Raw genomic sequence first — 21,709 nt, forward strand, 5'->3', positions numbered from 1 at the left:
AGACATATTTAAAACCATTCAGGAAAATTATGTATAATTCAAAACAGGAATAAGATATATAACAGATAATTATTTTAAGACACAAACCTTCTGAAACAAGAGGCCCAATAGGCCTGCATCGCTCACCTGGTATAAATATCACACTTGTAACCTCAAAAGTGATCTAAAATAAAGCTACAGGCAAAATAAAATATCAGTATTTATGATTAAAATTCATTCAAAAGAACCTGTTATTTTTTTTTACAACAATTTCACCCCTGTGATTGAAAGTCGAACAAAGTCATTATGTTGAACAAATCTTATAGCCTTTCATCTCAGGATGCAATTTGCAAAGTATCAACAACCTGGGACCCATGGTTATTCAGAAGAGGTCGTTTAAAGATTTTAAACAAATTTGACCCCTGTGACCTTGAATATAAGTCAAAGTCATTCACTTTAACAAACGTAGTAGTCCTTGATCACAGCATGCTACTGACTTAATATCAACATCCTGAGCCTTTTGGTTATTCAGAACAAGTTGTTTTTTTTTTATATATTTTGTACATATTTGCTCCTTGTGACCTTGAATATGATTCAAGGTCATACATTTACACAAACTTGGTAACCCTTGATCCTAGTATGCTACTGACTAAATATCATCACCCTGTGCATTTTTGGTTATTCAGAAGAAGTTGTTTAATGTTTTTCACATATTTGACCCCTGTTACCTTGAATATAGATGAAGGTCATTCATTTGAACAAACTTGATAGCCCTTTACCCCAGCATGCTACTGGCCAAATATCATCACCCTGTGCATTTTGGTTATTTAGAAGTTGTTTAAAGTTTTTGACATATTTGACCCCTGTGACCTTGAATATGGGTGAAGGTCATACATTTGAACAAAATTTGTAGCCCTTCATCTCAGCATGCTACTGGCCAAATATCATCACCCTGGGCATTTTGGTTATCGAGAAGAAGATGTTTTAAGTTTTAAACATTTGACCTCTGTGACCTTGAAAATGGGTGAAGGTCATTAATTTTAACAAATGTTGTAGCCCTTCATCCCAGTTTGCTTCTAGCCAAATATCATCACCCTAGGCCTTTTGGTTATTAAGAAGAGGTCGTTTAAAGTAAAATATTGACGCCGGACGATGGACGGACGGACGACGGACGACGCGCCACGGCATAAGCTCACTTGGCACTTCGTGCCAGGTGAGCTAAAAAAAAAAGATCCACAGCCATCCCACCGTAACACACAAAGTGTTCGACAAACAGGAGGATCTAAAAAGTAATACTCACACTGCCTGGCCAACAGTCACCCCACCGTAACACACAAAGTGTTTGTCAGACAGGAGAGGAGGATCTAAGAAGTAATACTCACACTGCCTGGCCCACAGTCACCCCACCGTAACACACAAAGTGTTTGTCAGACAGGGGAGGAGGATCTAAGAAGTAATACTCACACTGCCTGGCCCACAGTCACCCCACCGTAACACACAAAGTGTTTGTCAGACAGGGGAGGAGGATCTAAGAAGTAATACTCACACTGCCTGGCCCACAGTCACCCCACCGTAACACACAAAGTGTTTGTCAGACAGGGGAGGAGGATCTAAGAAGTAATACTCACACTGCCTGGCCCACAGTCACCCCACCGTAACACACAAAGTGTTTGTCAGACAGGGGAGGAGGATCTAAGAAGTAATACTCACACTGCCTGGCCCACAGTCACCCCACCGTAACACACAAAGTGTTTGTCAGACAGGGGAGGAGGATCTAAGAAGTAATACTCACACTGCCTGGCCCACAGTCACCCCACCGTAACACACAAAGTGTTTGTCAGACAGGGGAGGAGGATCTAAGAAGTAATACTCACACTGCCTGGCCCACAGTCACCCCACCGTAACACACAAAGTGTTTGTCAGACAGGGGAGGAGGATCTAAGAAGTAATACTCACACTGCCTGGCCCACAGTCACCCCACCGTAACACACAAAGTGTTTGTCAGACAGGGGAGGAGGATCTAAGAAGTAATACTCACACTGCCTGGCCCACAGTCACCCCACCGTAACACACAAAGTGTTTGTCAGACAGGGAGGAGGATCTAAGAAGTAATACTCACACTGCCTGGTCCACAGTCACCCCACCGTAACACACAAAGTGTTTGTCAGACATGAGAGGAGGTGCTTTGGCTGTCTGTTCCTTCACCAGTTTACCCAGAACAGTGACCTCGTAATCCGGACCATCAGGCAATATTCTCATCAGCAGCACGCTACACAAACAAACAGGTCAGACTCCATTTGTATCAAACAATCTTAAGTCTTGAGGGTTTTTTCACCTTTGATGTGCTTCAGATAATTGATGCCAGGCCTTTAAATCACCATATAGCCAGCCCGATATTGTGTGATCATTTCATTTACATGGTGATAGCTAAAGTGATATTTTGTTTTCTCTTATAATATGACAGAAAACAATATTTCATTAATTTATATTACAGGCTATTCATGAATATTTCCCGACTTTTCCAGTGTTCACCTAAAAGTATTTCAAACTGTATAACTGTAGGAGCATTGACCACATTTTCTCTGTATTTCTGCAAGTGTATATATTGAAGGGATGACAACAGGTCTGATGCATTTTATTATTCACAACACATATCAAAATATTTACGTTCGAAATTCAGGAATTGCATCATTTGTTGGCAGAAATTTGACACTGGCTTCAGCATTTTCTCCTGGGGTGATGACTACTCTCTTGGGTGTCACAATGAAGGCGTCAGAAAAGTCAGCTGTGGTGAGCATCAGCTCCATGTTGATGTTCCCAGCATTCTTGAGTGTTACAATCTGACTGGCATGTTTACCAACAGGAGCCAATAACTGGACAGACTGCAAGGACATTAGTTATATTAGTGATATACCATCGACTGAACAGTCCATTAGTTATATTAGTGATATACCATCAACTGAACAGTCCATTCGTTACGTTAGTGATATACCATCGACTGAACAGTCCAATCGTTACATTAATGATATACCATCAACTGAACAGTCCATTCGTTACATTAATGATATACCATCAACTGAACAGTCCATTAGTTATATTAGTGATATACCATCAACTGAACAGTCCATTCGTTACATTAATGATATACCATCAACTGAACAGTTCATTCGTTACATTAGCGATATACCATCAACTGAACAGTCTATTCGTTACGTTAGTGAGATACCATCGACTGAACAGTCCATTCGTTACATTAGCGATATACCATCAACTGAACAGTCCATTCGTTACGTTAGTGATATACCATCAACTGAACAGTCCATTCGTTACGCTAGTGATATACCATAACTATATTTACCTGAAGTTTCTAAAAATTGTAACACAGAGCCAATATCACAAATGAAGGACCTCCAAGTGATTATGACTTATATGCCGAGTGCCCCGTCTCTGTGCTAGAACACAGCGACAATTTAGTTCCTGCATATGTCTAAATAACGTAATTATAATCTGTGTAAATTTCCCCCCCCCCCCCTACTTTTGGGTCAAAATTGCGAAAATTTAAGGCCTGCATAAATAACCTGTTATATAGTATTTATTTTCATTCATGTTTTACTGTAAACTATGCTTACATCTAGACTTCTGGCAATACGGAGTTTAGTGAATCCCACTACAGCAGTCAGTTTGATGGAAAAGAGAGCAGGCAGATGAGAGGAGGGCGTGTCTACTTCCACATCTACACGGGCGGTCATCTCATCAGGAGGTAGCTGAGCCATAGCTGTCAATGAGATATGGAGTTAAAATAGCAACACTTAATATAGTCCTGACAATTTGCATACAGCAATTACAGTAACAATGTACAAAGGCAATTCTCTATACACAGGAGGCCTTGAGCTTCAACACAAACAATTCTTTATACACAAAGGAGGCCTTGAGATTCAACACAAGCAAGTCTCTATACACAGAGGAGGCCTTGAGCTTCAACACAAGCAATTCTCTATACACAGAGGAGGCCTTGAGCTTCAACACAAGCAATTCTTTATACACAGAGGAGGTCTTGAGATTCAACGCAAGCAATTCACTATACACAGAGGAGGCCTTCAGCTTCAACACAAGCAATTCTCTATATACAGAGGAGGCCTTGAGCTTCAACACAAGCAATTCTCTATAACGCAAGCAATTCACTATACACAGAGGAGGCCTTCAGCTTTAACACAAGCAATTCTCTATATACAGAGGAGGCCTTGAGCTTCAACACAAGCAAGTCTCTATACACAGAGGAGGCCTTGAGATTCAACCCAAGCAATACTCTATACACAGAGGAGGCCTTGAGCTTCAACACAAGCTATTTGAGCTTCAACACAAGCAATTCTCTATACACAGAGGACTTGAGATTCAACACAAGCAATTCTCTATACACAGAGGAGGCCTTCAGCTTCAAAACAAGCAATTCTCTATACACAGAGGAGGCCTTGAGCTTCAACACAAGCAATTCTCTATACACAGAGGAGACCTTCAGCTTCAACACATGCAAGTCTCTATACACAGAGGAGGCCTTGAGCTTCAACACAAGCAATTCTCTATACACACAGGAGGCCTTGAGCTTCAACGCAAGCAATTCTCTATACACAGATGAGTCCTTGAGCTTGAACACAAGCAATTCTCTATACACAGAGGAGGCCTTCAGCTTCAACAAAAGCAATTCTCTCTACACAGCGGAGGCCTTGAGCTTCAACACAAGCAATTCACTATACACAGAGGAGGCCTTGAGCTTCAACACAAGCAATTCTCTTTACACAGGAGGCCTTTAGATTCAACACAAGCAATTCTCTATACACAGAGGAGGCCTTCAGCTTCAACACAAGCAAGTCTCTATACACAGGAGGCCTTTAGATTCAACACAAGTAATTCTCTATACACAGAGGAGGCCTTGAGCTTCAACACAAGCAATTCTCTATACACAGGAGGCCTTTAGATTCAACACAAGCAATTCTCTATACAGCGGAGGCCTTGAGCTTCAACACAAGCAATTCTCTATACACAGATGAGTCCTTGAGCTTGAACACAAGCAATTCTCTATACAGCGGAGGCCTTGAGCTTCAACACAAGCAATTCTCTATATACAGAGGAGGCCTTGAGCCTCAACACAAGCAATTCTCTATATACAGAAGAGGCATTGAGCTTCAACACAAGCAATTCTCTATACACAGAAGAGGCATTGAGCTTCAACACAAGCAATTCTCTATACACAGATGAGGCCTGGAGCTTCAACACAAGCAATTCTCTATATACACAGGAGGCCTTGAGCTTCAACACGAGCTATTCTCTATACACACAGGAGGCCTTTAGATTCAACACAAGCAAGTCTCTATACACAGAGGAGGCCTTGAGCTTCAACACAAGCAATTCTCTTTACACAGGAGGCCTTTAGATTCAACACAAGCAATTCTCAATACAGCGGAGGCCTTGAGCTTCAACACAAGCAATTCTCTATACACAGGAGGCCTTGAGCTTCAACACAAGCAATTCTCTATACACAGATGAGGCCTTGAGCTTCAACACAAGTAATTCTCTATATACAGAAGAGGCCTTGAGCTTCAACACAAGCAATTCGCTATAGACAGATGAGGCCTGGAGCTTCAACACAAGCAATTCTCTATACACAGATGAGGCCTTGAGCTTCAACACAAAGAGGAGGCCTTGAGCTTCAACACAAGCAATTCTCTATACACAGGAGGCCTTGAGCTTCAACACAAGCTATTCTCTATACACAGAGGATCTATATACAGAAGAGGCCTTGAGCTTCAACACAAGCAATTCTCTATACACAGATGAGGTCTGGAGCTTCAAAACAAGCAATTCTCTATACACAGATGAGGCCTTGAGCTTCAACACAAGCAATTCTCTATACACAAAGGAGGCCTGGAGCTTCAACACAAGCAATTATCTATACACAGGAGGCCTTGAGATTCAACACAAGCAATTCTCTATACACAGAGGAGACCTTCAGCTTCAACACAAGCAATTCTCTATACACAGAGGAGGCCTTGAGATTCAACACAAGCAATACTCTATACACAGAGGAGGCCTTGAGCTTCAACACAAGCAATTCCCTATACACACAGGAGGCCTTGAGCTTCAACACAAGCAATTCCCTATACACACAGGAGGCCTTGAGCTTCAACACAAGCAATTCTCTATACACACAGGAGGCCTTGAGCTTCAACACAAGCAATTCTCTATACACACAGGAGGCCTTGAGCTTCAACACAAGCAATTCTCTATACACAGAGGAGGCCTTGAGCTTCAACACAAGCAATTCTCTATACACAGAGGAGGCCTTGAGCTTCAACACAAGCAATTCTCTATACACAGAGGAGGCCTTGAGCTTCAACACAAGCAATTCTCTATACACAGAGGAGGCCTTGAGCTTCAACACAAGCAATTCTCTATACACAGAGGAGGCCTTGAGCTTCAACACAAGCAATTCTCTATACACAGAGGAGGCCTTGAGCTTCAACACAAGCAATTCTCTATACACAGAGGAGGCCTTGAGCTTCAACACAAGCAATTCTCTATACACAGAGGAGGCCTTGAGCTTCAACACAAGCAATTCTCTATACACAGAGGAGGCCTTGAGCTTCAACACAAGCAATTCTCTATACACAGAGGAGGCCTTGAGCTTCAACACAAGCAATTCTCTATACACAGAGGCCTTGAGCTTCAACACAAGCAATTCTCTATACACAGAGGAGGCCTTGAGCTTCAACACATGCAATTCTCTATATACACAGGAGGCCTTGAGCTTCCATAGCTTCAGCTCTTACCTTGTAACCGATACAGTTCAATCATTATATCATATCTTCTGTTATTTACATAACAGAATATTTATGTTTCAAACATGGACACATATTTTGATGGTAGCAAACTGAGCTGTACCTCTGTCACACTGCTTGTCTAGAGGGCGGCAGTAGATATGTATCTCCCTGGGTTCATTGGGCTGACCATTTTTTCTGCCCGGGAGACACATGGTGATGACGGTTTTTCCAAGGGCTTGACTTTGTGGTCGACTGCTCCGAGATATCACAGATATGTCTGCAACACTATTCTTCTGGTCAAAGGCAAAACAATGCCATGGCCTCTTGTTCTACAAAAAGAGTATGTAAGTGAAGTGAAACTGTTATAAAAACAAGAGATCCTAGAAGGATCTTGGCACCCACAGCACCATGAAAGGATCTTTATAAGACCTACAAAATATTATCTTTTACCTTCTTAACTCTTCATTTTCCTTACAGACAGGTAATGTTACCAAGTCGTATGTTGCAAATCTCAAACAGGAATTGTGTACAATATCTGAAACCTTGTAATATGATGTTATTTGCCACTATGGGAAATGTTATTGTATAAGAATTGCATAACTAGGCTTATATTGCTGAACTCTAAAAATTCAAGATGGCTGATTGTCAGCCATCTTGTTTTTCCTATCAGTTTCAAAATTTTGTGTGCATAACAAGGAACCATGGCAAACTTTATGTGAAATTTCAGAAAGATCCCTCCAGTACTTTCTCAGAAGAAGTGCTAATAATCTTTAATACTCAAATGGTATATGGGGACTATGGCCTGTTATAAACTTACCATGGTGATAGTGAGGCGGATGATGACCGTAGCCTGTTATAAACTTACCGTGGTGATAGCGAGGCGGATGATGACCGTAGCCTGTTATAAACTTATAGTGGTGATAGCGAGGCGGCCTGTTGTAAACTTACCGTGGTGATAGCGAGGCAGGCCTGTTGTTCACTTACAGTGGTCATGGCAAGGCGGATGATGACCGTTGCCTGTTATAAACTTACCCGTGGTGATAGCGCAGAAGATGACCGTAGCCTGTTATAAACTTACCGTAGTGGTGATAGCGAGGCGGCCTGTTGTAAACTTACCGTGGTGATAGCGAGGCAGGCCTGTTGTTCACTTACAGTGGTCATGGCAAGGCGGATGATGGCCGTTGCCTGTTATAAACTTTCCCGTGGTGATAGCGAGGCGGATGATGGCCGTAGCCTGTTATAAACTTACAGTGGTGATAGCAAGGAGGATGATGATCGTAGCCTGTTATAAACTTACGGTGGTCATGGCAAGGCGGATGATGACCGTAGCCTGTTATAAACTTACAGTGGTGATAGCAAGGTGGATGATGATCGTAGCCTGTTATAAACTTACCGTGGTCATGGCAAGGCGGATGATGACCGTAGCCTGTTATAAACTTACCGTGGTGATAGCAAGGCGGATGATGACCGTAGCCTGTTATAAACTTACCGTAGTGATAGCAGGGCGGCCTGTTGTTAACTTACAGTGGTCATGGCAAGGCGGATGATGACCGTAGCCTGTTGTAAACTTACCGTGGTGATAGCGAGGAGGCCTGTTGTAAACTTACAGTGGTCATGGCAAGGCGGATGATGACCGTAGCCTGTTATAAACTTACCGTGGTCATGGCAAGGCGGATGATGACCGTAGCCTGTTATAAACTTACTGTGGTCATGGCAAGGCGAATGATGACCGTAGCCTGTTATAAACTTACCGTGGTGATAGCGAGGCGGATGGGGACCATGGCTTTGCCTTCATTGACTATACTTAAAGCCATCTCACTCGTGCTGCCCCATGATACGTGACCAAAATCCAGGTGTCTGTGACCATCCGCTACAACCTGTTATTACAATTATACAGACAGAAGGCATTACAAATACACAATACATACAACATAAATCACTGACTGTGACACTTTATTGTACGATTACAATGTATTGTTTGGTACCTTTTTTCCATAAATTAATACTCACTGTTTTTACTTGAAATATGCAAATTATAGAAATTCATATATCCTAGTGATTTTAATCAATGACACACATAATTCATGCTTATTTCTTTGTACTTTTCAATACTGTCACAAGGAAAACAATCAGCGTTGTTTTTAATACGGTGCCTCTTAACACAGCAGGTTGTGCCTCAACCTATTGATAACAAGGACATAGATTAGGATCCCACAGGTAAGTACCCTTGAACAAGACACTAACCAAAAGGTATGTCAATATAAATGAGCTGTTGGAAAAACTGACCCATAACCAGCAGAACACCTGAACAATCTTCAGCACCAACGTCAACATATATGTCAGACATCTCACATACATGGAGGTACAGAGGGGAATCATGCTGTATCATGTTTAGTACCTAAGAGTAATTTCCTGGAGATAACACTATGTTGTATGATAAAGCACTGGTTTACCTGTATCTGTGGTTTCTCTGCTGCTGCCAGTATTGTGATAGAGGTGGCCACCCCGTCCACCTCAGCATCCTTGTCTCGCAAAAACAGGTGGGAATAGATGTTCAACTGGGCTTTGTACGCTCCAGAAAACTTGGGTATAAATATCACCTGCGACACACATTGAAATTTCAATAGTTATTAAGCTGAATTTTCATTCCTCAAATGCCTTAATACATTAAAAATATACAAAACATTTCCCTACTAGACAATTTATTAGGTAACTGCATAAATCTAGGATGAGAAAAGATGTATTTAAGAGTGAAATCCTGAATGTTTTAGTCTTTTTTCAAATTGATTTCATTAATAACATGATATGGACTGTTTTTACACATGATATGGTTGAAGTAAAGTAACAGGCAATGTTAGGGCGATGGAGATTAGAGATGTTTTGCTACAAACACGATTAGTCACACATAAACATATATTACACAGCAAGAATATATCTCTATATCTTACAGATATATCTTCAGTGTTGTGAGGCTCTATAATGACTTTGGATTTCATTTCAAATGGAAAGTTGGCATCACAGGAGACTGGATGGCCATCCAGGGTGAGCTTTTGCACCTCGAGATGACACTCAAGCCAGCGCATTGTGGGGTTTGTCATTGGCAGAACAGCCTTGCTGGAGATTCCCACACAGCACACACTTGCAAATTCCAGGATAGATGGAGCATCAACAGGCACAAGTTTCTTGGAGGGTGCTGGCCTTGATGTTCCTATAAGATAATGGACTGTTTATGAACAGGTTTTGTAGCAGAGAAACTTTCTGATTAACCAAATTTAATATAGATATTTCTTCTTGAACAGATGCAAAATTAATTCTAAAATCCATATTGTTATAAGGTTAGATAACAACACACTGTGACATGCATCTGCAAGGAAATAGCTCTAGGTCACTTTTGAAACATAAGATTGGTGCCTACTTATTGGGTTAGCCTCTTCATACTGTTAGAAGATTTTGTTTTGCTAATAAAGCATATTTATATTAAATTAAATTAAAATACCATGGATTTTTTTATATTTTGATCAATATAATACCCTTATAAATTTGAGTGAGAACTCAATCATTAACTCCAGTACCACATGACTATTTTTCTCGATCATTTATACATAACATTAGGCACTAGCACAGAATCATGTAAAGTTAAGGCCACATAATTCAATATGTTTATATCTACAGTATAAAAAGATGTGTGGAAAAACGACTCACCATCTGTGTCCGGGTGTCTGTCTCTGATGGACATTGATTTGTAATTAGTGGGGTGTATGGGGGTAGGGTCCTCAATTGGGCCAGTTGTCATCATTGTGTGCATACTGCTAGGGGTCATAATCAAATCGTCCATTGGCAAGAACTGTGTGGAGTTATTGCCCTTTGAGAAGGGTGTGCTCTGGTATGCAGGGCCATGCTCTAGGGTACTCAAACCATGAAGTGTCTGCTGGTGGAGGTGAGGATGACATACATCATCAGAGTTGGGTAAACAGGAGTGGGTCATATCAGTACTAGCAAAGTGTGGCCGTGCCATTTCAGAGACACGGGCCTCTGTTGGTTCACCTTGAGACCTTAAATTCCTGGAAACCAGTGGCTTTGTTACAAGATGTCCTGGAATATCTCGCTGAAGGTACTCCAGGGCAAAACTAGTACTGGCTAGAGATTGTGAAGTGAGGAGAAGTGGCTTGTTTGATCCTACTCCAGATTTTACCGGTTTCTTAGACAGCGGGTCATATTTAAAACTGGACACAGGAGGGGGAGGCATAGCGATCGTGTCCAAATGGTTTCTGTGAGGTTCAGGACTGCTGGTCATTCTCCCTGCAGGCCACTCTAATTGACCCTGCTCCCTAACAGGATCACCTATTCCTCGACTACTCGACCATGTGGCTGAGGGAGCCAGTCCATCTTCAATATCTTGCACACTAAAGTCCCTTACTCCTCGATTACTTGGCTGTGATGCTGGCAGAGCCATTCTATCTGATATATCCTGTCTGTCACTGTCATTTGGTTTGTCTCGTTTGAGAAGAAGGGAAGAATGACTCTCTCTGCTTTGTTTTGGACTAAATGAAGATAACATATCAGATACAGCAGTCTGAGTAAAACTGTCAGGAAGAATATCAATACATTCATCTCTTTCATCAGCTTTTTCCTTCTGTTTCTGAATGATGAAGCCTTGTTGCTGTAATAAATCATTATCATCTGAAGATGTTCCTTTCTCCACTCTAATCTCTGGTTCCTTCTGAGACCTACCCAAGTCGTGGTGAAAGGAATTTTGTCTACAGTTCTGTCTGTTTTGAAGTGGTTCTCTATTGTTGATTAGATCAAAGCCCCTTGAATCTGCAAGCTGGATGTCTGCAGTGCCCACTAGGTCTTCCCGTGATCTGCCCCTGTTACTGACATGCCCTACGTCTGCCTGGAAGCTGTACTCTGTCCCATCAGGAATGTGATGTCCCGTCAGCCCAAGACTTGTAGAACTACTACGGGGACTTTTCTCTAATACCAGGCCTGCAGGAAGTTCCTGTGGAGCAGATCGTTCAGATATTTTGCCATGGTAAGGAACAGCATGTGACTGGGTTCTTCCACTGGCAGGAGCTGGGGACTGGCAAGAGGGGCTGTTATGTGACTGTACTCGTACACCAGAAGAGGTTGGAGACTGGCCTTGAGAACTGTTTTGTGAGGTCTGTACATAAAGTTTCATCTGAGAGGCTTGACCATCGGCTGGCTGTTTGTCCCTAGACACATCAGGTCCTTCTGTGACCAGAGGTAGCTGTGGTGCCTCTTCATCCAAAGTCACCTGGGTGCCAAAAAGGTCCTTCGGGGAGCGGACACATACCTCCTGTTGGGGGCCCGACCTCTTGCTAGAGGGTGCTATACTTAGACGTGGGGAGCGCCACGTGTCCCTCAGACCCTGGATATCTGAGGGCAAGCTACCTACTCCCTCGTCAAGATCAGACACTCTGTCTCTCATAGGTACACCATTGTTTTGTGTTCTCACATATGCAGACTCTTCCTCCGATTCCTCTCCATCTGGCTTGGACTTCTGAAGGTTTTTACCCTCCCTAAAACCATTCATGTTTTCTAGGGATGATCCAACATGATCACCAGCTTTGTCCTGTCTCAATTCTTCACCTTCATAGGATCCCCTGGCAGAATCGGAGGAAGACTGTGACCGTCTCTTGGAATCCACATTTGACCCTTTTCTGACTGGCAGCCTTGACCTACTCTTGTTCAGCTGGTCCCTGGGGGTCCGTTGAGCCTCACCCTCAGTTTCCTTCCTTTCCATTGACCCTCTGGACCCTTTATTCTCTGCTTTACTCAGAGAATGACCTTCTGTCTCTTCTCTCATAGTAGAGGCTGACATTTTGTCTGTAACACTGGTCTTTGAAGGACCTTTGCTTTTACTGGATAGGGACATTATCATCTTAGCAAGTTCTTCTGGGCTGGCCGACTTGGACATGCTGGCTATTGCTCGACTGATCTCACTGATGTTAAGGGTAGCTGTTAAAAAACAAAACAAAATAATCCTTCAGGTCTAAAATATCATCTTGTACAAAACCTAACGGTCAATTGATTTGCTTTAGAACTTTATCAAGTTTGATTAATTTGAGACATAACAGTAACAAATTATATCATGTTCTGTCTATAAATCTACAAAAGAACAGTATGCTAGACGGTTCCCTGGTAGACAGATATTTCATTAAGCGTACTATAACAAAACTTACTAGAGGGTTCCCTGGTAGACAGATATTTCATTAAGCGTACTTTAACAAAACTTACTAGAGGGTTCCCTGGTACACAGATGTTTCATTAAGCTTTCTATAACAAAACTTACTAGAGGGTTCCCTGGTAGACAGATGTTTCATTAAGCTTACTATAACAAAACTTACTAGAGGGTTCCCTGGTACACAGATGTTTCATTAAGCTTACTATAACAAAACTTACTAGAGGGTTCCCTGGTAGACAGATGTTTCATTAAGCTTTCTATAACAAAACTTACTAGAGGATTCTGTGGCAGACTGGTCTGATGAGAGGTCCTGTTGACCGGCTGTGGTACCAGGCTTCCCTAAAGTGCTTGTTTGTAGAGAAGCTGCTAAGTCAGCCAGGGTCATGTCAGATTGGTCTATTAGAGTGGCATCCCCTACAAACAGGTTTAACATAATCTTATGTCCAAATTTTGGTGTTCCTTATCTTGTTATAAAATTGTCTTGGAAGTGATGCTGAAGAATTATCTAATAAAATAAACATAATTTAAGAATTTGAATTTCATCTTGGTTTACAACTAAAACCATTTCACTGAAAGTATGGTATTAAATCAAAAGGTGAAGTGTTACCATATATCTACCTAGAGACACAACAAAACAAACTCTTCGACAATAAAGAGATCCCAATGTGACTAGTGTAGAGAGTATGTCTACCTTCCTCGTTGCCTACTCCCGCTGTGCGGTTCATTGAGCCGTCATCCCCATCAAAACCACTGGCAGCAATATCCAACAGGGCAACTGGCTTCCTGTTCTCAGGGGGTGTCTTACAGGTCATACCAAACTCCGGCTGTCAGCAAAATAAAGTCACTACAGTAAGTAATGTCCACATTCTATTTTATCTATATTATCCTGGCACTGACATCATCAATGTATTAGGGGGGTGACCCATTTCCTATACCTCCCACCATTCACAATTTTCTTTTGCACTTCAACCCCCCCCCACGTACCCTTTCCCCTGAAAGTTTTTATTTTTCTTACACATCCCACCTATATATAGATATATTTATATGATAATATTGAATTTTACAATGATTCAGGTATTGCAATTCCACTGTACAAGACTTTTATAATTTTAGGTCTGGATCCATCAGTTTTATTTAATAGTCGTACAATGCAACTTCCTATTTTACAAACCAAGAATGTTTATACAGGTTAAAAGCCATCCCCATGTCTAAATTAGAACATACAGTGAACGTTTTTTAGATACACCTTCTATACACTTCAGCTGTAATTCTGAACAGAGTAAAAAGAATTTAACGAAATCAATATTTTGTACTTGCCAAATCAGGAAAATAACATCTATACATTATTTGGAAAAGTGTAGAACATAGAAGAAACTGCTGATATTCAGTAGTAAAATAACAAAAACCCTGTAATCGTCAGTAAGTAACAGTGACCGAGGTTAACCCTCTCCCGTCTTTTCACCTTTAGATACCAACACCCAATTATTAACCACTACCAAACACATTAATTTAGCTTAAAGTGCCTCCTACCCCAACCCACATACAATTATTTCTGGAATAACCATTAGGAGCAGTAAGTGCGTGTGATCATGAACATTTTATTTTCAGCACTGCATTGTTTTGTGACAATGTTGGTACACAGCTGGTTTCACACATTTCCACAGTGATGGGCCACGTCACTACTTAAATGTAGTTTTAATGGTGAAATATGAATATTTCAATATGTCAAAGATTCCCAGGATCCAGTAATTATCAAGGAAGTTATAGTTGGAGTATGTTTGGTCAAAAATGATAGGGCCATTTTTTAAAGTGAAAAATGCCAAGCATCAGTGGCCATTACTAGATAAGAACTGCAGACATTTGACTCAATAGGTCCAGTGAAACTTACCCTTTGTTCAGGAACACCATCTATTGACCCCAGGGCACCAGATCTGCTTTTCATGAATGTGCCGACAGAGATGCGTGTACAATCGTCTGATCCGCGCAGGGAGGAGGGACATGAGAGAGACATTTTGCTGTGAACAGCCCATGACTCCTCTAGGCCTGGACCATTACTGGATGTACAAACTTCCTCCTGTAGTACATACAATCAAAAGTTTTAAAACTCTATGAAACCTTCTTTCTGCTGGACACCAGATCAGTCTAATAACTGTTTATCCTACAGCATAGAAAATCAATCAAATACTAGACAAAAGTGTTGCAAGATTTACCTAGTCCCCCACCTCCTGACATACCTTGACACCGAAACATAACAATGGGCCATAACTCTGTATAAAGTAAGACACGGAACCTAGTTTCAATACATGACCACAACCTCAAGAGGTTATGAAGTGTGGCATATAGTGCGCCTTTTTTGGGAAAATGCCATTTCTTGAGGAAATTAGGCTGAAATATTTAGTATTGGCACTTCAAATGAGAACAAACATGATGAAATTCACAAAGCTCATCACTTTTGTGTATTGCAAAGAGTCAAGGTTGCATGACACATTTCACAGGCCGGATTTTACCGTGACAATTCAAATTGAATGGAACTGGTAATGATGCCAATGAGAGCTTAAACAGATATTTAGGGACTCCAAACAGTCAGATACATATCACTATTTTTTTTTCAAAATAAAGGCAAGCAGATACTGCTGTCGGATTTAGTTGTATTAGCAGATGCTCAGAAGACAACAAAGAATTGTGTCTTTCAGGGAAAAAAGGGGCGAACATTTATCTATAAATAGGATCAAGTTTTTCTGAAATGTATTGTTGTAGAAATAACATTGTTTTATGACCAATAGCATGTGCTCTGCCCAAGCAAGGCATCAACAGATGTCCTCATCCTCCAAGTGTCAACACTTTTCCTTATTGAAGGCCTACTGCAGCTTATTTAACAAAAAGGTTTAGTGTGATCCATCTTCCCAACCTAATCACCTGGGTGAATGTTTTTATTTGAATAGTATTTCCTTCATCATTCATGAGTATACAATATACACGCATACAAATAGTACGAGTTATGCCACAGATAAAAGAATGAGAGATTTATAAAGGTTGATTTACATATCTGACACTCTGCCAACCCAGTACGTATAAACATGCTAAATTTGAAAATTGTTGGTGGTAGTCTTTCATTCCAAATATTTTATTTGAACGAATTGTATGTAGAATCAGCCCATTTTTTGAGATAAAAGGACCCCAGCTTTCTCTTTCAAACTATAGAGATGATGTCCTCTTCCTCAAGATCCAGCACAAAGATGGATATTTACCTGCATAAAAACGTTTTCTTTCTTAAACTCTTGTTCGTCAGCCTCAAGCATATTTTGTCCATCACCTGGATGAAAAAAGCACAATTTTTTCAATATTAACTCAAAACTTTTTCAAAAACATTTATGCACTCCACTTCCAACCCTCTTAATGGAATAGGAGCTAAATGCTAAGTCCAAACAAAGTAATTGAGATGAATAGAGTTTATCCAAAGGTCAGTGAAGGGGATAAAATCTAGGTCACATTGACCTACATTTGATATATTAGTGTAGTACTCCCTTGAATGTATCCACACAATAAGTTCTATGACTGATGGACTTCTAGTATCAGAGTAATGAAGCTGATGGACTTCTAGTATCAGAGTAATGAAGCTGATGGACTTTTCGTATCAGAGTAATGAAGCTGATGGACTTCTAGTATCAGAGTAATGAAGCTGATGGACTTTATCCAAAGGTCAGTGAAGGGGATAAAATATAGGTCACATTGACCTACATTTGATATATTAGTGTAGTACTCCCTTGAATGTATCCACAAAATAAGTTCTATGACTGATGGACTTCTAGTATCAGAGTAATGAAGCTGATGGACTTCTAGTATCAGAGTAATGTAACTGATGGACTTCTAGTATCAGAGTAATGAAGCTGATGGACTTCTAGTATCAGAGTAATGAAGCTGATGGACTTCTAGTATCAGAGTAATGAAGCTGATGGACTTCTAGTATCAGAGTAATGAAGCTGATGGACTTCTAGTATCAGAGTAATGAAGCTGATGGACTTCTAGTATCAGAGTAATGAAGCTGATGGACTTCTAGTATCAGAGTAATGAAGCTGATGGACTTCTAGTATCAGAGTAATGAAGCTGATGGACTTCTAGTATCAGAGTAATGAAGCTGATGGACTTCTAGTATCAGAGTAATGAAGCTGATGGACTTCTAGTATCAGAGTAATGAAGCTGATGGACTTCTAGTATCAGAGTAATGAAGCTGATGGACTTCTAGTATCAGAGTAATGAAGCTGATGGACTTCTAGTATCAGAGTAATGAAGCTGATGGACTTCTCGTATCAGAGTAATGAAGCTGATGGACTTCTCGTATCAGAGTAATGAAGCTGATGGACTTCTCGTATCAGAGTAATGAAGCGAAGTACAAACACATACCAAGGTTATTGGATGGACAGACAGAAAAGGTGACTTAATGTAACAGGATACAAATATTTACACCCCTACTGCCTATAATTCAGTTCAACTGTCACCCTGTTTCTCCTGCCCTTCCTTCTATATTTTCTATCCAAAACTGCTCTAAACTAAATCTCAATTCCCCTCTTCCTTGAACGATATAAAGTTTTTGGTACTTTTCTATTAACTTGTAATAGTTTGATACTTTCCTATTAACCTGTAATAGTTATAAAATAAAAAGATTTAAAAATAAAAATACATCCAACAAATAAGTCTGAATTCCTAGTTGAGTATTATATACATATATATGTCCAGTGTAGTGTCATTAATCTGCCACTATCCAGTCAGTATTTTAGGGGGCCAGTGTAGTGTCTGCCACTAAACCAGTTGTGCCACTATCCAGTCAGTATTTTAGGGGGCCAGTGTAGTGTCTGCCACTAAACCAGTTGTGCCACTATCCAGTCAGTATTTTAGGGGGCCAGTGTAGTGTCTGCCACTAAACCAGTTGTGCCACTATCCAGTCAGTATTTTAGGGGGCCAGTGTAGTGTCTGCCACTAAACCAGTTGTGCCACTATCCAGTCAGTATTTTAGGGGGCCAGTGTAGTGTCTGCCACTAAACCAGTTGTGCCACTATCCAGTCAGTATTTTAGGGGGCCAGTGTAGTGTCTGCCACTAAACCAGTTGTGCCACTATCCAGTCAGTATTTTAGGGGGCCAAATGGCCTATGCAACTTTTCACAGTACTCCGGCTGTCTCATAAATTAGCTACTGCTTCTGGAAACATATCAGCTCATTTTTTGAGGCTCCACAAAATGTTTCAATCTAACACATAATCCTATAACTGCTATAACACCTTAACCAGCAACACACAACAGCAATATTGTAACTTTAGGAAAGTGTTCCTTAACAAGCTGATTTAAGGATAAATATAAGGGTTCAATGGAATACCCTCTTTGCCACGTACCTGAAGTCAAGAAGTCCTGATCACTGAAAGTTAGGCCCATTTGAGTCTCTGCATCAAATCCCTGAGTTACTAGCACATCTTTCTGGAAATGAACTTCCTGTAGAAAGGAGGTTTGGTAGGCCAGGTCTGTGACAAAGTCACCATCCTCGTCCTGGTAAATTGTCCTTTTGCTAGCAGCAGGTTCTCCAGCTGATTGGACTACAAATACAGGCACATTCCTTTAGACTTGAGAATCAGGAGGTTATGACGACAAAGTGTAGCTCACTGCTAATACAAACACATTGTGTCACAGTGGGAACCTATATTCAGGTATACATTACATAACTATTGGTTAATTTGGTTCTTGAGAATAATTTTTCTTTGAAATTCATCACAAACTAAATTTGCAATTTCCAGTAGTTAGAGGTGTCATCTATGGTCCCTTGAAGCTAGTACTGTAAAAGTGGAAATTATTGTAATGTTGAAATACTAATATTTTCACATAAATTAGTACGTAATATATCTTAAATCATTACAAGTTCTCAAATTAATATTAATATCATGAGGCTCCTTGTAAAATGTGTGAATGAAGAAAATAAAATCATCAAACAAAATCAATTTATTTTGGTTTTAGACTAAAGATGGAATATTTGTTGCTTAAACAGGAAATTAAGCAAAGAGAATGGTGAAAATTATGATTGAATAAGGGGAAAATTTAAGCATGATTTCTGAGGGGATTTACCCAATACTGGTAATAAAAAGACCTGGATAAAGCCCTGTATCCACATGGGAATATGTATATAGATTATACAGCTTATAGATATATAGCATATGAAGATTTCAGAACATTACCACCATGAACATTTCCACACGGCGACCAGTATAAAGAGTCAATAGAATCATTTCCACCAACGAGAATTTCCACTTTCACAGTATCTGGAATGTTTAGTACTGCCTGACAAATCTCATCTAGTATTTGTTGAAATAACACAAAATTCTTGAGCTTCAGTTTTTAATAGTACACCTACCTGGGGGATCAAATGACCCAAAGGATGGTTGTTCTGGAACACTGTTTCCACTTATCCTTCCTAGTGGGCTCCCTGGGGCTCGGCTGTTGGTACTTGTTCGATGACTCAAAGGACTGGCGTGCATTTCTTTCCACACAGAATTTTCTGCACTTTCTCTACCCGCGTCAGGGACTGGACTGGCCGCAAAGGATCCAAAAGAGGAAGTCAAACCACCAAATGGGTTTTCACCTTGTGGTTGATCCTGCAGTTAACAAAATTAAGTTTTGATATTTATTTGGTAGCAACTATTTCTCAGGCATTTTATCTAACACTGAACTAAAATATTAATTTCTATTTCTTTATTGTTTTAATTAAACAGTTTTAAACAAAAGGCTTAACCTCTCCAATTGAACTCTCTAGCTATGTCTATATTGATAAATCATTTAAACCAGGTGTATACATGGACAGAGAGACATTGCAATGTGTTCATTGTTTCAGGGCAAAGTCAAAATGAACTATAGGTGAAAAATTTCACAGTGAAGTCATAATAAAATCTTCTTAGTCTCAAATGTTGGAAAGCAGAGCTTTTTTTTAACAGCCTTAATAAGCTCATTAGGGAATAACTAAACAAAAGTCTGTCTGCAATTTCATTGTTTCCAGCAATACCTTAACATCATCAGCATTGAATCCAGATGCCTCTAGCCTATCCCCTGGGGATTCCTCTGGCGTCCCATCTCCCCGAGTGTTGCCACCGCCAGCATTGGCAGCCTGACTCTGGAGCAGCTCATCCAGCATAAATGTGCTGTTATCCAGTCCTGACCACTGAGCCACTGTTGTCATGTCACTGGCTGGCTGTGAGGTCAAAAATCGAGACTCCAGAAGGGCATCGTCAGTTTTGGACCGTGCTCCCTAAGAAAAGTAGAACACCATTATCTGTACCTCATTCCTACAGCACATGTTTAGTACTATGTTTTAGTCCTAGTACACCGAAACATCCAGTTACTTTGCCTTTATTCACAATGTATCACGAGATAGGTGTTGTAAGCAACATTCTTACACCTGGTTAAATCAGTACACCAACACATCATCCAACAAGTCCTATATGTTATTTAGCATCCTTACCTGGTAAGTTGAATAGCGGTTGATTCCTTTCTCTGTCAACAGATCATCTCCCATAGGGCGCACTCTCTGTTCCTGTAGAAACCATTTTTTTTTTATATTTATTGAACATATAACATTGTTACACACTCAAGCACACTAGTACTATTGCAGACATAAAAGTAGGACGGAAAAATTCTATCAGAGAGTGGGGAACATCTGAATAAGTAGATAACGCCATTTCTGACAAGTAATTTGACTTAAGTGTACTATAGTCACAGTATAATCTATACCTACAAAGAATACCTGATACAATCCATTTGTCCTGATTACCCCTTACCTCTGGATCAGGTCTGTTTAAGTTCTGGTCTTGCATTGGTCGAAAACTTTGTCGGAACTGCTCTAGGAAATCTTGTGCTTGTGAGGATCGTCTTTCAGACAGAGGCTGGTCTTCACTATAAACAAATGTTCCCCAATCAGCAAGACATGAAGGACTATTTTACAACCCATACCTACTCATGTGGATATCATCTAATGTAAGAATGCAGAAGGTTGTTCAATGCTAACATGCAATGTTTTGCACAAAAAGACAATTTGTAAAACAGAAAAATCAAAATAATAAATGCATTCCCAAAATCAGACTTTCAACTTCTAGATCTACATAAACATGGTCCACATGACAAAAGAAAATCTAGCCTCATAGATCTACATAAACACAGACCACATCCACATAACAACAACAGGAAATCTAGCCTCATAGATCTACATAAACATGGTACACATGAAAACAAAAGAAAATCTAGCCTCATAGATCTACATAAACATGGACCACATCCACATGACAACAACAGGAAATCTAGCCTCATAGATCTACATAAACATGGCCCACATGACAACAAAAGGAAATCTAGCCTCATAGATCTACATAAACATGGTCCACATGACAACAAAAGGAAATCTAGCCTCATAGATCTACATAAACACAAACCACATCCACATCACAACAACAGGAAATCTAGCCTCATAGATCTACATAAACACGGACCACATCCACATAACAACAGGAAATCTAGCCTCATAGATCTACATAAACATGGACCACATCCACATGACAACAACAGGAAATCTAGCCTCATAGATCTACATTAACATGGTCCACATGACAACAAAAGGAAATCTAGCCTCATAGATCTACATAAACATGGACCACATCCACATCACAACAACAGTAAATCTAGCCTCA

At 40.4% G+C, this 21,709-nt stretch overlaps 1 protein-coding gene across 1 annotated transcript in view; it reads right to left on the reverse strand.

Annotated features, from left to right (window-relative positions):
• LOC110467151 overlaps positions 1-21,709 on the reverse strand; it is a 62,670-nt gene that overhangs the window by 25,138 nt on the left and 15,823 nt on the right. The window contains exons 10-26 of the mRNA XM_021524104.1: positions 20,807-20,921; positions 20,491-20,562; positions 20,035-20,277; positions 19,390-19,630; positions 18,383-18,580; positions 16,248-16,312; positions 14,888-15,073; positions 13,691-13,823; positions 13,273-13,413; positions 10,497-12,773; positions 9,743-10,002; positions 9,248-9,394; positions 8,546-8,671; positions 6,916-7,123; positions 3,609-3,754; positions 2,647-2,861; positions 2,099-2,248 (exon numbers count right to left, since the gene is read on the reverse strand). Of these exons, the coding sequence (XP_021379779.1) occupies positions 2,099-2,248; positions 2,647-2,861; positions 3,609-3,754; positions 6,916-7,123; positions 8,546-8,671; positions 9,248-9,394; positions 9,743-10,002; positions 10,497-12,773; positions 13,273-13,413; positions 13,691-13,823; positions 14,888-15,073; positions 16,248-16,312; positions 18,383-18,580; positions 19,390-19,630; positions 20,035-20,277; positions 20,491-20,562; positions 20,807-20,921 (4,923 nt within the window). The remainder of the gene's footprint in view (positions 1-2,098; positions 2,249-2,646; positions 2,862-3,608; positions 3,755-6,915; positions 7,124-8,545; positions 8,672-9,247; positions 9,395-9,742; positions 10,003-10,496; positions 12,774-13,272; positions 13,414-13,690; positions 13,824-14,887; positions 15,074-16,247; positions 16,313-18,382; positions 18,581-19,389; positions 19,631-20,034; positions 20,278-20,490; positions 20,563-20,806; positions 20,922-21,709) is intronic.

The sequence above is a fragment of the Mizuhopecten yessoensis genome, unplaced genomic scaffold (genome assembly GCF_002113885.1).
Source record: "Mizuhopecten yessoensis strain PY_sf001 unplaced genomic scaffold, ASM211388v2 scaffold1723, whole genome shotgun sequence".
NCBI classification, from domain to species: Eukaryota; Metazoa; Mollusca; class Bivalvia; order Pectinida; family Pectinidae; genus Mizuhopecten; species Mizuhopecten yessoensis.